The 12,510-nt window shown below is 40.5% G+C and overlaps 1 protein-coding gene across 7 annotated transcripts in view; it reads right to left on the bottom strand.

Annotated features, from left to right (window-relative positions):
• Ptpra (protein tyrosine phosphatase receptor type A) overlaps positions 1-12,510 on the bottom strand; it is a 122,849-nt gene that overhangs the window by 31,004 nt on the left and 79,335 nt on the right. For 5 of the 7 annotated variants that reach the window (XM_015482273.2, XM_048811214.1, XM_015482281.2 and 2 more), the window contains 3 exons: positions 9,389-9,473; positions 8,218-8,291; positions 7,909-8,045 (listed from right to left, as the gene is read on the bottom strand). In XM_015482273.2, the coding sequence (XP_015337759.1) occupies positions 7,909-8,045; positions 8,218-8,291; positions 9,389-9,473 (296 nt within the window). Of the gene's footprint in view, positions 1-103; positions 198-7,908; positions 8,046-8,217; positions 8,292-9,388; positions 9,474-12,510 lie in introns of all 7 variants that reach the window. The other 2 variants (XM_048811216.1, XM_048811215.1) reach the window with 1 other exon arrangement.

Here is a 12,510-nt window from a genome sequence, read left to right as displayed (position 1 = left end):
ATTCCACTGATCAATCAGATCTATCCCAGTGCCAATATAAAACTGTCTTACTTATTAAAATTTTATAATAACTCTTTATATCTGGTAAGGCAGGTCTCCTCACCTTGTTCTTCTTCTTCGGGAATGTCTTGGCTATTCTTGGATCTTTTCTCCTCCATATAAATTTTAGAATCAGCTTGTCAAGTTCCACAAAAAACCTGTTGGGATTTTTATTGGAATTGCATTGAATCTATGCATCAGTTGGGGAGAATTGACATCTTTACAAAATTGAGCCTTCTAATCCATTGATCCTATCTCTTCACTAACTTAAGCCATTTTCCTTTAATGTCTTCAAACATTTTTATAATTTTCTCTAAAGCTTTTATAAATATTTTGTTAAATTTATGCCTAAGTACTTTACTTTTCAGATGCTATTGCAAATGGTATATTTTAAAAAGTTACTAATTTTTTCTGTTTGTAGCCTATGTATAAAAATGCCTTTTTTTCAAGCTGCTTCTATATCCAGCAACCTTGCTAAAATAACTAATTCTAATAACTTATCTAATGAGTCTTTAGACTTTTCTGAAGACAATATTCTCTTGAGTGAAAAAATTCCTATTTTGTCTCTACTTTTGCAATTCTCACGCCTGACATTTTTTTCTTGCTTTGCTGGGCTGCCTAGGATTTCCAGAACATATTGACTCTCATTCACTTTTAGGTTTGAATCCCCTTTTACATACTCTCTCCTAATAGTCACCAGTGCCCAAACACTCTGGGATTTTACTAACTTTCAAGGCAGCTCTTAAAACGAAGGACACAACATCCAGATACACAATTTCTTTTGAACTTCCCCTTGTACTAACTAGTGTAAACTAAGATGTCAGCTGGTGCTTTCTCTGCCCCTTGCAAAATTGGAAGCCCCTGCTTCCTGGAACACTGAGTTCCAAAGCCCTTGTCACAGTTGCTGATAGTCCCCATGGGACTTTAGCTCTGCTTCATTTATTAGGAGACAACTTATCAAGGTAGAGGCTCTTTTGTTCCCATCTCAACTTAAATGTAAACCCTCAGTCCCATTAACAGATGACTCGCACAGGCCTTCTTCACCTAGTAACCAACAATGAAACTGTCTTATGGGTCCTGAGGAAGTCAGGCTCACCACACACAGATACTGGCTCCACCTCTTTCACTCCCTTGTCTCTCTCCTGGTCCCTTCCTATCAGGAGCTACCCATATTTTATCTTTTTTATTTTCTTCTTAAATCCTAAAGCATACTTTTTGACCTCAGTAAGTGGCTTTTCAAAGTGTTTCTATTAATCAAATCCAATGCTTCCTCCTAAGACAAATGCTGGTGAACAAAACAGTTCCAGCTTGCAACTAAGATGAAAGCCATAGCCTGGAACTTCCAACCATGGTGGGGATTCATAGAAATGCTACACAGTCTCCTTTTAGCCTGAAAACAGTTGTCATGTGGTATTCAGATTGTTCCTTTCAGCTGTTCAGCCCTGCGCTACAGTTTCTCTCCAGAACAAAAAAACATTTGATGACATGACTTTTCATAGTGACCTGACCACAAGTCTTCTGGCACAGTTCAAATGAAACAGCAATTCCTTCATTCTACATGCTATATATCCACCAATGCATATTACAGACATTTAGCTTTATTTCTTACATAAAAAAAAAAAAGTGGGGTATGTGGATACAGGCTTAAAATCCCAAAGACTTAAGAGGCTGAAACAGGACAAATTCAAGGTCCACCTGGGCAAATTATCAAGACCCTGTCTCAAATTTTAAAAATAATTAAAAGGGCTGGGGATATAGCTCTGTGATTTAGTATTTGCCTAGCACATGTGATGATCTGGGTTCCATCCCAAATACTGGGGGAAATAAATATTTAATAAAGCTACCTTGTAAAAGGTAGCTCAATAACTTAGTAGAGCAAAACTTCCCTGTCACTGTCTTTCTTATCTTCCATACCCCTTGTAGGTAGCCACTGGTTAAAGTTTGCAGTTTCTTCCAGACTTAAAAAAATGCATTAATACATCTGAGCACACACAGGTGTATTCATAGAAATTCTTAAAAACAAGGGCTGGGGCTGTAGCTCAGTGGTAGAGCACCTGCCTCGAATGTGTGAAGCACTGGGTTTGATCCTCAATACCACATAAAAATAAACAAACAAACATATTGTGTCCATGCACAACTAAAAAAATATTTTTAAAAAATGGGATTACACTATCATATTTATCTGTAATGTGTTTTCTCACATAATGTCTTTCTATGACAACACATTTAATGACAGTGTAGAATTTCATAATGGATATGAAAACATTTTGCAATTTGGTTATTCGGTAAATTTTATTTTCTATTGTAAACAATTCTGTAACGAACACACTTTTACAAATATATATTTGGTTGGGCATGTGAAAGTTTTTCTGTTAGAGTCTCAGAAGCTAGATAATATAAGATTTAAATTTTGGTTGACAGTGCCAAATCAAACTCCCTTATGCTTACCAATTCAAACTGTCCCCCAACCTGTGTAGAAGAATATCTGCAATCCCCTTCTTTTGCTCATACTTGATATCAATCTCTTCAAAATTTCCAATACGACAGGCCTAAAATACTGTTTGGCTTTAATCTCTACTTCCTTGATTACTAGATATAGTTGATCTTCTTTCTGTATGTTTATAGACTATTTGTATTTCTTCTGTGAACTGCAAATTTTCCAATAAATTATTTACCTTTTTCTCCCAGGTTGCATATGCTCTTTACATATTATAGAAAGTTCTTTGTCTACCTCTGGCAAATAGGTTCTCACAGTTGGCTACTATTTTATGACATCATTTATCATAGAGGAATTTAATATTTATTCATTTCATAGTACTATGGAATGAAACCAGAGGCACTCTACCATTGAGCTACAGTCCCAGTCCCTTTATTTTATTGTTTTTGAGACGAGATCTCACAAAGTTGTCCAGGCTGGCCTCAAACTTCAGATCCTCCTGCCTCATCTCCCAAGTAGCTGGGATTATAGGCTTATGCAACCACAATAGGCTGAGATGCTTAACACTTTAATATATTAACTTTTGTTCTTTTCCATGCTGACACTTGAATCTGGTATTTTGCTTAGAAAGGCTTTCTCCTCTGGATAATTATAAAATATTACTATGGTAGTAGACATAAACTGGAGTGTTTGCAGCTGGGTGCTGTGGTGTATGCCTGTAATCCCAGTTACTTGGGAGGTTGAGGCAGGAAGACTGCAAGTTCTAGGCCAGTCTGGGCAACTTAGCAAGCCCCTGTCTCAAAAATGAAAAAAAAAAAAAAAAAATTAAAAAAGTTGCAGAGCACTTGTTTAGCATGTGTGAGACTCTAGGTTCCGTCTCCAAGGTGACATAACATATACAAGTTAGTTTATTTTCCCTGTGTGCTGTTTTTTCTCTTCCTTCCCTTGGCTGACTAGTCCAAACAGTCACATCTGACCCAATCAGATTCTCTTTCCCAGGATTTTGAAAACTGGGAAGAAGTAGGGGTTGCCTTAGGAGGGTCTCAGAGCCATCAAGATAGGGTGTACTCTGACAAAGTCTTGGTACTTAAACTCATCTTTTGATTCTGCCAGCTTCCCCAGTGTCTTTCCAGTAGACAGCTGTTTGTTTTTTGTAGTACTGGGGACTGAACCCAGGGACTATGTACTAGTCAAGTGCTCTGCTGCTTAACTAATATGCTATATCCCCAGTGCTTTTTGTTTTGAGACAGGGTCTTGTTAAGTTGCCCAGGATGGCTTTGAACTTGTAATCCTCCTGCCTCGGCCTCCCAAGCAGCTGGGATTATAGGCATGCACCACCATCCGCATCAACTTGTTTTTTAAGCCAGAAAACGCTTGGCATTAAACTGAGGAGACCAGAGTGTTATATGGACTTCAATGGGCTCAACCTTTCTATTGACATCTTCACTATGTCCCTGATGGGATCTATAACACATGCCTTGCTGGAGTGTATAGACTAGTGAAGAAAGCACTGGTATCTTTCATAATAATAAAAATGGGAGGCAGAAGACCTAGCTTATTTGAGAAGATTACCAGACATACCACCATTCTAAAGAAAGGGTCCCCCTTATCCAAATCCCATGCCTAGGGCCATTTCATAGACCCAGACCCCTCAAATAAGAGGGAGAGGTCAAAAACCTATGAGAAATAACTCTGCCAGAGCATATCAACATTCATATACTATGAACCTCCCTATTCACCCTCTCCTAAGAATCTTAGTTATTTACCATGATGATAACGGTACATTGAGTAAAGGGAAATGCATACTTTGGAGTCTACTGGGTTCTGGTCTTGGGCTAACTTATTCCTGGGAACCCAGAACACCACTATGATATGATGATCAGAATGGAGCCTTAGCAGGCCAGGTGATAGGATAAATTTTAGCTTGAATTGGCCTCACATTAGGAGCTACCTATTAGACAGCAAAACACCCACAATGATCCCCTAATTCACTGAATAAAGAATATATAGAAAGAGCAAATGCCAGCTCCTAGAACAGTGATCTCTCTTTACCAAAAGGTTAAGTCTCTAGATGAAGAAGAGATAAGTGCTACAGAAGACTTAAAAGATTCAGTGGTGTGCACCTGTAGTCTAGGTACTCAGGAGCCTGGGGTGGAAGAATTTGCTTGAGCCCATGAGTTTAAAGCCAGCCTAGGCAACATAGTAAGAGCCTGTCTCAAATTAAAACAAAAACAAAAACCTGCAGGACAATGATGAGATAATCCACTACAATCCCTGAGTTTAATGATGAAATGGAGTGAGTGTTCAATAATTACCATTACTGATGTTTTCTGCAAGCCACCAAACACATTTAACACAAGAGATTGATGGATGGTCTTTAAGAAACTCAACAGATTATGGTAAACTAAATCAGTTGGAGCTACAGACTTATAGTTGCTTCCTCAGATTAACATACAGCCCACAGTGCCTGGAAAATCCCTATTGATGTTCTTTCCAAGTTGCACAGACTACTTGAAGCAGTATCCCTCTCATGAAAGGAGCTAACTCAGTGATAAATCATCCTGACCTCTCTGTGCTGCAATCTGGTTCATCAGGATTTTTTCTCACTGTTTCACAGGACATCACCCTGACAACCATACTGATGATATCACGCTGAAAAAACCTGAAGAACAGGAAATTATGCATCTTAGATATACATGCTAGACATAAGAAAACATTGGCTTGGTTACTCAGCTGAGTTTTCTGAAGGTCAAAGGCCTGCAGCTTGTTAGGGCTTTCTCCTCCAAAATAAAGGAAAAGTCACTATTTCTTGCTCTACCACATCTCCCCAACTAAAGCAGAGCAATGCTTTCTGGGCTACTTTGGGTTTGGAGACAGCATATACTACATTCTGATATACTGTTCTGGACTATTTATTGAGTTATCTGAAAAGAAGAGGCTCTCCAGCTAATCTAGGTCAGGGAGAAACTGACTCTGTAGATTCTGTGGAGCTCTAAATAAAATGTCTACGGTAAGGCTGAACAATGAATCACAATGAGCCCAGTGTGGTGGCACACACCTATAATTCCAGAGACTCAGGAGGCTAAGGCAGGAGGATTGCGGGTTCAAAGTCAGCCTCAACAACAACAAGATGCTAAGCAACTCAGTGAGATCCTGTCTCTAAATAAAATACAAACAGGCTAGGGATGTGGCTCAGTGGTTGAGTGCCCTTGAGTTCAATCCCTGGTACCCATCCCGCAAAAAAGAATCACAATGAAAAAAAAGTCCGATGATATAGAAAAAAGACCATAATCCTGTTAGCAATACCATGCTCCCAGCTTAGAATTGAGGTAGAATGGAGAATGTGAGCCTGATTATGGGACACTAGGTATCCAAATGACTTCAATTTCCCATCATATACTAGGTAGTATTATATGAGCAATAAGCTACAAATCTGAACATGTCCAGAAATCCATCATAGCTGGAAGTGATGTATACAGAATACCTGCCACATAACCCATTACTTCAACAGACACTTCTGACTTCCTGTTGATGTCAATGGCTGACCAAGGAAGAAAAAGGCCAGCCTGTATATGATGACTCTGCGTGACATGCTGGTCCATGCTGGAAGTAGTCTGCTGTAGAATGATGTACTTAAGTTATAGCTCTGAATGAGTATGAAGAGAAATCCTAGGAATACCATACTCCAGGAATGTACTCCAGGAATGCTTTATTATAGGCTCTCAGGGAATATTACCTCTGAAAAGAAACTCATTTCATTTCACGGAAATGTATGGCAATATACCCCATCATCCAGGAGCAGTTGGTATTACAGATTACAACACACAGTATAATGCCTATCACAAATCCAGCTATGGTGCTACAGTGGTGTCTTGTGAAATGTGGTAAATGTTCTCAATCATTTTTCCAATAGTCAAAGAAAAGGGTTCAAGCTATTCCATTAACTCTTGCCTGGTAAATGGTCTCCAACTACAAGTCTTGCCTCCCTTTCATCTGTTTATATTGAAGCTAGTAATTTGCTCAGGATTTGACCCTAGTGATTTGACCCTTTGGTGGTAGAACACAAAAGTGGTAACTCACCCACCCAATAATCATTCCTCTTTTCTTCCCTGCTACAAGTGTTCCCATTCTGTGGAGGCTGTCCACTTAGGCCCAGGAATAATCTGGACTGATCTTAGCTGCAGTAACCCTATTTTTCCCTTCCTGTGGTTTGTTTAAGAAGAAATAGGTAACAGGGAAGCCTCCAGAAGCTTCTGGGAAAATGTACCTCATTGACAAAAGGAAGAAACAGTCATTATTTTCCCACTGGACCTGATTATATCTCCATGTAACACCTAGAACTGGGGCAGCTGTTTTGACATCATGAAAAGAGCCAATCTACAAGACAAAGCTGACAAATGGATCAGTGGAAAGATGTGAAGGTATGGAACTGCTCCTCTGTGTCAAGTCCATTCCTCTTCCTTAATCATTAGCACTTGAGGTCCATCATACAAGCTCTTCTGGTCTTAACAACTGCTGTAACCCCCAGCTGTATTCCCCGTAACTATTCTTATCTTACATAGGCTATTCTCCATAGAATACCATTCTTTAATTTCCTGAATATATTCTTCCCTCACTCCTGACAACTTTCTTCTGCTATTTCTAGTGCCTGAAATGTCCCCTACTCCCCTTCCTCTTATTTCTTCATCAAAAATTTTGACCTGTGATGAGAACTGGTGGGCTAGGATCCCCAACTGGTGGTTTAGACACATTCTATTTCCTTCATGGAGTTATAAAAAAATATAAGAATTTCAACACTTAAGATGAAACCTGTTCTATTGCAGTCTGCCATGGTTCCCATTTTCCACACTGATCTACTTCTATTGTCTATTCTAGAAATTTTGGCCCACAGATCTAGACTCTAAAAGATCACATCTTTTTTTTTTTTTTTTTAAATATCTTTATTTATTTATTTTATGTGGTGCTGAGGCTCAAACCCAGTACCTCACATGTGCGAGGTAAGTGCTCTACCACTGAGCTACAGCCCAACCCTCAGGTCACCTCTTAATATGGGTTCCTACAACTATGTACCAGTCCTTCATGTCCTATTTTGTTGTTTGAATTACTCATTACTTTTGTTTGTGGAATTTCCCTAAAGGGCAGTAAGTTCCTTAAAAAGTAGGGACTGGATCTGGTTTTGCTCCCCATCATATTTCTGGCATCCAGAATACTGCCTAACACACATGAGATGCTTGGTAAGTATTTATTAAACAATGAAGTAACAGATGCAATAATGAATGGATGAATAGATGGATGGGTAGATGAGGGAGGCAAAGCAAATCTTTTTTCACTTCTCAACCATTAGAAACCTGTTTTTCACTCTTGACTCAAAAGGCCTGACCTTAGGTCTGCCTTCTGTCCTGCTGATACACCAGTCACAACAGAGAACTCACGTTGAATTCTTCCCTGAAGAGCTTATTGTCATCGGCCATTCTCCGGTTAATCTCCTCTTCCAGCTTGTCCACAGGCAGGGGTGGGTACTTCCTGTTGGTGCTTGGGGACCTGGCCAGAAGTGGCACACTTTGGGGCTCTGCAGGGCAGAAAAAGGGAAGGTCATTCAGGTGCTCTGAGGATTTGGCTCCCAGAACCAGAGCTGGTTTCTTCAACAGTCTTTTTTTAAAAGTAGTTTTACTATTTTTTAAAGGATGGAGAAACCCCTAATATTTTGGTTTTCTTCTCTGTAAAGGGTCCCCATGCCTTACCCACATCCTCAGTGCGGCCATTTGATAAACGGAAAGAATTGGAGTGGCTCCCAGCTTGTTTATATTTCTTAAACCTAAGAAGAAAATGTTCTTAATGAAAAACTAAGCATAGAGGCAGGACAGGCTAATCACTGGCTTTGTACTCCTGCTCAGACTCAGTCTTTCTAACTCTCTTCTATCAAATACTCAGGCTCTTTTAGAAACAGGTTAATTCACATCCTGAGGCAGCTCCATTCTGTGGAGCACCTCAAGGTATTCGTGCTTACTCTTGGCACACTAGACTCCAATCCAAGTAACACTACCAATATATTCTGGCTTGTTTGGCTCCTCTATACAGGTCTAGTTCTAGAACGCACTACTGCACAGCCACACCAGGTAGAGATAGGGTGAGTAGAATTCAATGAGGGTAGGGGACAACAGAAGATCTTATATGCAACAAAAATCCTGGTATTTCCCTAGTACAGCTTGGGAGTTGCAGGGACGAGAGCTCCAGATTAGACTGATACAAATCTGGGCACACTTCTACAGAATAACAGAGACACAGGCCAAATTAAAGTGAGGGTAGAGGAGGCATGAGTGGATACAAAATCCCTCCCCAACTTTTTTTCTGCAGAGGAACAGAGGGAAAACAGATCAGGTTAAGCCAAAGATAAGGCAGAGTTAAACACAGGTGGTCAGGGCAACAATTTCAGCAGGAAGAGAACCAATGTACCACCCTCTTCTATCCTTTGGGTTCCTTCTCCTTTCTTCAGCTCACAGTTTGAGGAGGTAATGTCTACAGACCCTTGAAAGAAGGCCAGAAAGAGGAAGCTATTACTCCCATGGTTTATATCAGGACAAGGGGTCCCAGAGGAGTTTAGGGGCAAAGTCCCAATTAAAAACAAAGCAAGCTTTTTTTGTTTTGTAGTGCTGGGGATTGAACCCGGGCCCTGTGAATGCTAGGCAAGCATTCTACCATTGAGCTATATCCCCAGCCCTAAAATAAGCTTTTGTTATGCATGTGATTTCACTGGGGCCCTTTTAGGAGTTGCTTGAGCAGCGCTATAGCACTGTCATGAGTCATTCCCTTTCCATGCTATTCACTGTCCTTATCCTACTATCTTCTGGACTATGTGGGCTTACTGAGACTCTGCAGTATTGAAACAAACTGCAGAAACATTAGCATACTCACCTTAACATGTACAAAACTATGATAATAAACACAATCACCAGCAGAGAGGACAGGGCCACCATCACTGCAATAATTGGAGTCTCATCTAAAACCAAGAGAAAAGAACAAGTCATTACTGTTTCCTAAGCAGCTCAAGTCAGCTGCTTAGGAAAACACCCTGATGAGGAAGAAGGGCTCATTCAATGCTTCTGTAGATGGTAGGATATGGAACAGAGAGAGAGAGAGAAAGAGAGCAAGGGAAAGATAGTGCATCTCCCTCTGCCACCACAGGCTACCGGGCATGGAGTAAAAGGGGGAAAACACAGGGCCCAGGGTGACATGACCACCCCATTTCAGTATGTGTTTACTCTCTGTCTCCCGGCGTTAGAATAAAAGCTCTATGAAGAAGGCAGAGATTCTTTCATTCATTGCTCTATCCTTTGAGCATAAAACAGTATTTAGCACACAGAGAGCACTCAAATATGTGGAGGCACAAACACATCCAATTGTGATGGCATTTGGGGTATGCAGGGTCAACCCTATATTCTCTTCCAGCCTCAAAAGACTCCATCTAGAGGAAGATGCCAGAGAAGAAGGAAAAAGAGATGATTTTTTTTTTCTATCACATAAACCCAAATGATTTCCCAACACAGAGAATATCATTCTTGATTAAAACAAGGAGATACATAGATAGGTGCTACTTTCTACCTCTTCCCTTATCCTGCCTTCCCCATCCACCATCTGCCAGGACTGCTCACTGAGAGGAAATATCTAGAGGCTCCTGAAATAATGTCAAAAAGAGGAATCTTGCAACCCCCCAGGGCCCCAACGGTAACTTCTGGCTTGGCAAAGACAGGCAAGCCTCCTTCACGTTCCACAGGGCCTGGTTCCCCTTCCACCTAGTACCTAGCACCATTTCTCCTATAGCAACCAGGTTAGGGCTCTACTCTCTCTCCCTCCACAAACTGCACAAGTCTACATTTATAGCTATCTTTGTCATTTACATGTTTCTCCCATATAAAGGTTAACCCTGTCATTTGGGCTCTGATTTACATTTATTACTGCTACCTCAAAGATTTATCTTCTTGACCTCACTTAACTTCTGCAGATACCACCAGTCCCATGTCTGTCTTCTCAGTTAACTTCTCAAAACTGTTGTCTAATATCTTTTCTCTAATTACTTACTTCCAGGTTCTCCTTAATCAATTTGTTCTGACTTGCACCCTTAGTGCTCCATTTAAACTGTTCAGCAAGGACACTGACAAATGGCATACTATCAAATCCAACAGAAATATTTCCGACCTCATCGATTTCAACCAATTAGCATCGTTCGTTCAAAAAATATTTATGGACCAGCAAATGTATGCCAGGCATTGTTTGGACAGTGGAAATAGAGAAGTGCTTAGGTGACAAGAAACAGAAAGCTTACATTCCGTGGGGAAAGTGGACACTGTTCATAAATAAGCAAACAATTTCAGACAGGGATATGAAAAACAAAACAAAAGAGTAAAAGGATAAAAAGTGATAGGGAAGCAGTGATAGAGTTGTTTGGGAAGGTCTCTCTGAGGAGATTATATCTGAGCAGAGTTCTAAATGATAAGTAGTGAACCATGCAAATTGGAGTGAAATGCTTTCTAGGCACAGGAAATAACAAGCATAACAGCCCTTATGAGCTTGGTGGGATCAAGACATAGCACAAAGGCCAGTGTGGTATAAGATGCAGCTGAAGAATGGGCAGAAGCCAGATGACTTCCATTTTGTAGGCCAGGGCAAAGGGTGTGGATTTAATTCTGAATGTGATGAGAAACAATAAGTGACTGGAAAGTTTGAACAGAGGAGAGATATAACTGTGTTTGTGTGTGTGTGTGTGAGAGTAAGTGTGTGTGTGTGTGTGTGTGTGTCTCCAGTGCTGGGGAATCAAACTCCGGTACATTTATATTCATTTAAAGATCGGTCAAACTGACTCAAATAGCAGCTGGCAGATGATTTCTAGTGGAAAGTGATTTTGGGGAAACCAAGAGTAGTTTTTCAAGGAGGGAGTAATCAACTCAATCAAATATTGCCAACAGATCAGGTAGGATGAAGACAGAGACATGAAACTATACTTTATAAGGCAGCCCTGGAGACCTTTTTGAGTGGTTTCAGTTGACTATAGGGGGGAAAAAAATCTAAATGGAGTGAAACGAAGATAGAGGATGGAGACAACTGCTCCTTTTATGAAGACTTTTAGGGATGCAGAGAAAAGCAGCAGCAGTTAGAGGGAGATATGGGGTAAAGTTTTTCCCCCCTAAGAGATGGGAGATATCATACTTTGCTTCTTCTTTCTTTTCTCTTTTCTTTTAGTACTGGGGATTAAACCCAGTAGTGTTTTACCCCTGAGCTACATTCCTAGTCCAGGGTCTCACTAACTTCTCCCAGCTGGCCTCAAACTTTTGATTATCCTGTCTCGGCCTCCTGAGTCACTGGGATTATAAGCATGTGCCGCCATGCCTGGACCATGCTTCTCTGTTGATGGCAATTTTCAAACATACTGTGGCTATCATCTTCAAATGAGCATTCATACTGGTTGACCACTGCCTCTTTCTTCAAGTATTTTCTTGCTTTCCATGACAGAGCACTTCCCATATTCTTTCTCTCTTGATTGCTCCCTCTGTTTCCTTTGCTAATTATTGTTCTTCTAACACCAGCTTTCTTACCATGAGAACTTCTCAGGGCCCTGTCCTCGGCACTCTTCTTTATACTCTATCTAGCTGATCTAATCAGGTAGATGGATGTAAGTACAAATGATATATTAGCAATTCCCACATCTGTATTGCTTGACCTGACTTCTCTTCTGAGCCTCAGGCTTTCAACTGCCCATCTTCCACCTCCACTGTAAATTTCATAGGCATCACAAACTTTCTGCATCTACACTTTTCCCTTCCCATTCAGTGGCTAGCACTTCCACCCTCCCTACTGTTCAAACGATACGGAAATCTCCTTGATTTCTTTCTCATGCTTACCATCTTATATCCAATCCAACTGCAAGTAATGTATTTTATGGCTAGATCAATATATCAAATCTGTCCACCTTTTTGCCATTCTCTCTTGTCACCATCCACTGTGGTCCCAACCTCCATCCTCTCTTGCCTGGCTCACCATAG

The sequence above is a fragment of the Marmota marmota genome, unplaced genomic scaffold, assembly GCF_001458135.2.
Source record: "Marmota marmota marmota unplaced genomic scaffold, marMar, whole genome shotgun sequence".
In the NCBI taxonomy this organism is placed as follows: Eukaryota; Metazoa; Chordata; class Mammalia; order Rodentia; family Sciuridae; genus Marmota; species Marmota marmota.
This window is presented reverse-complemented; position numbering and strand designations above follow the sequence as displayed.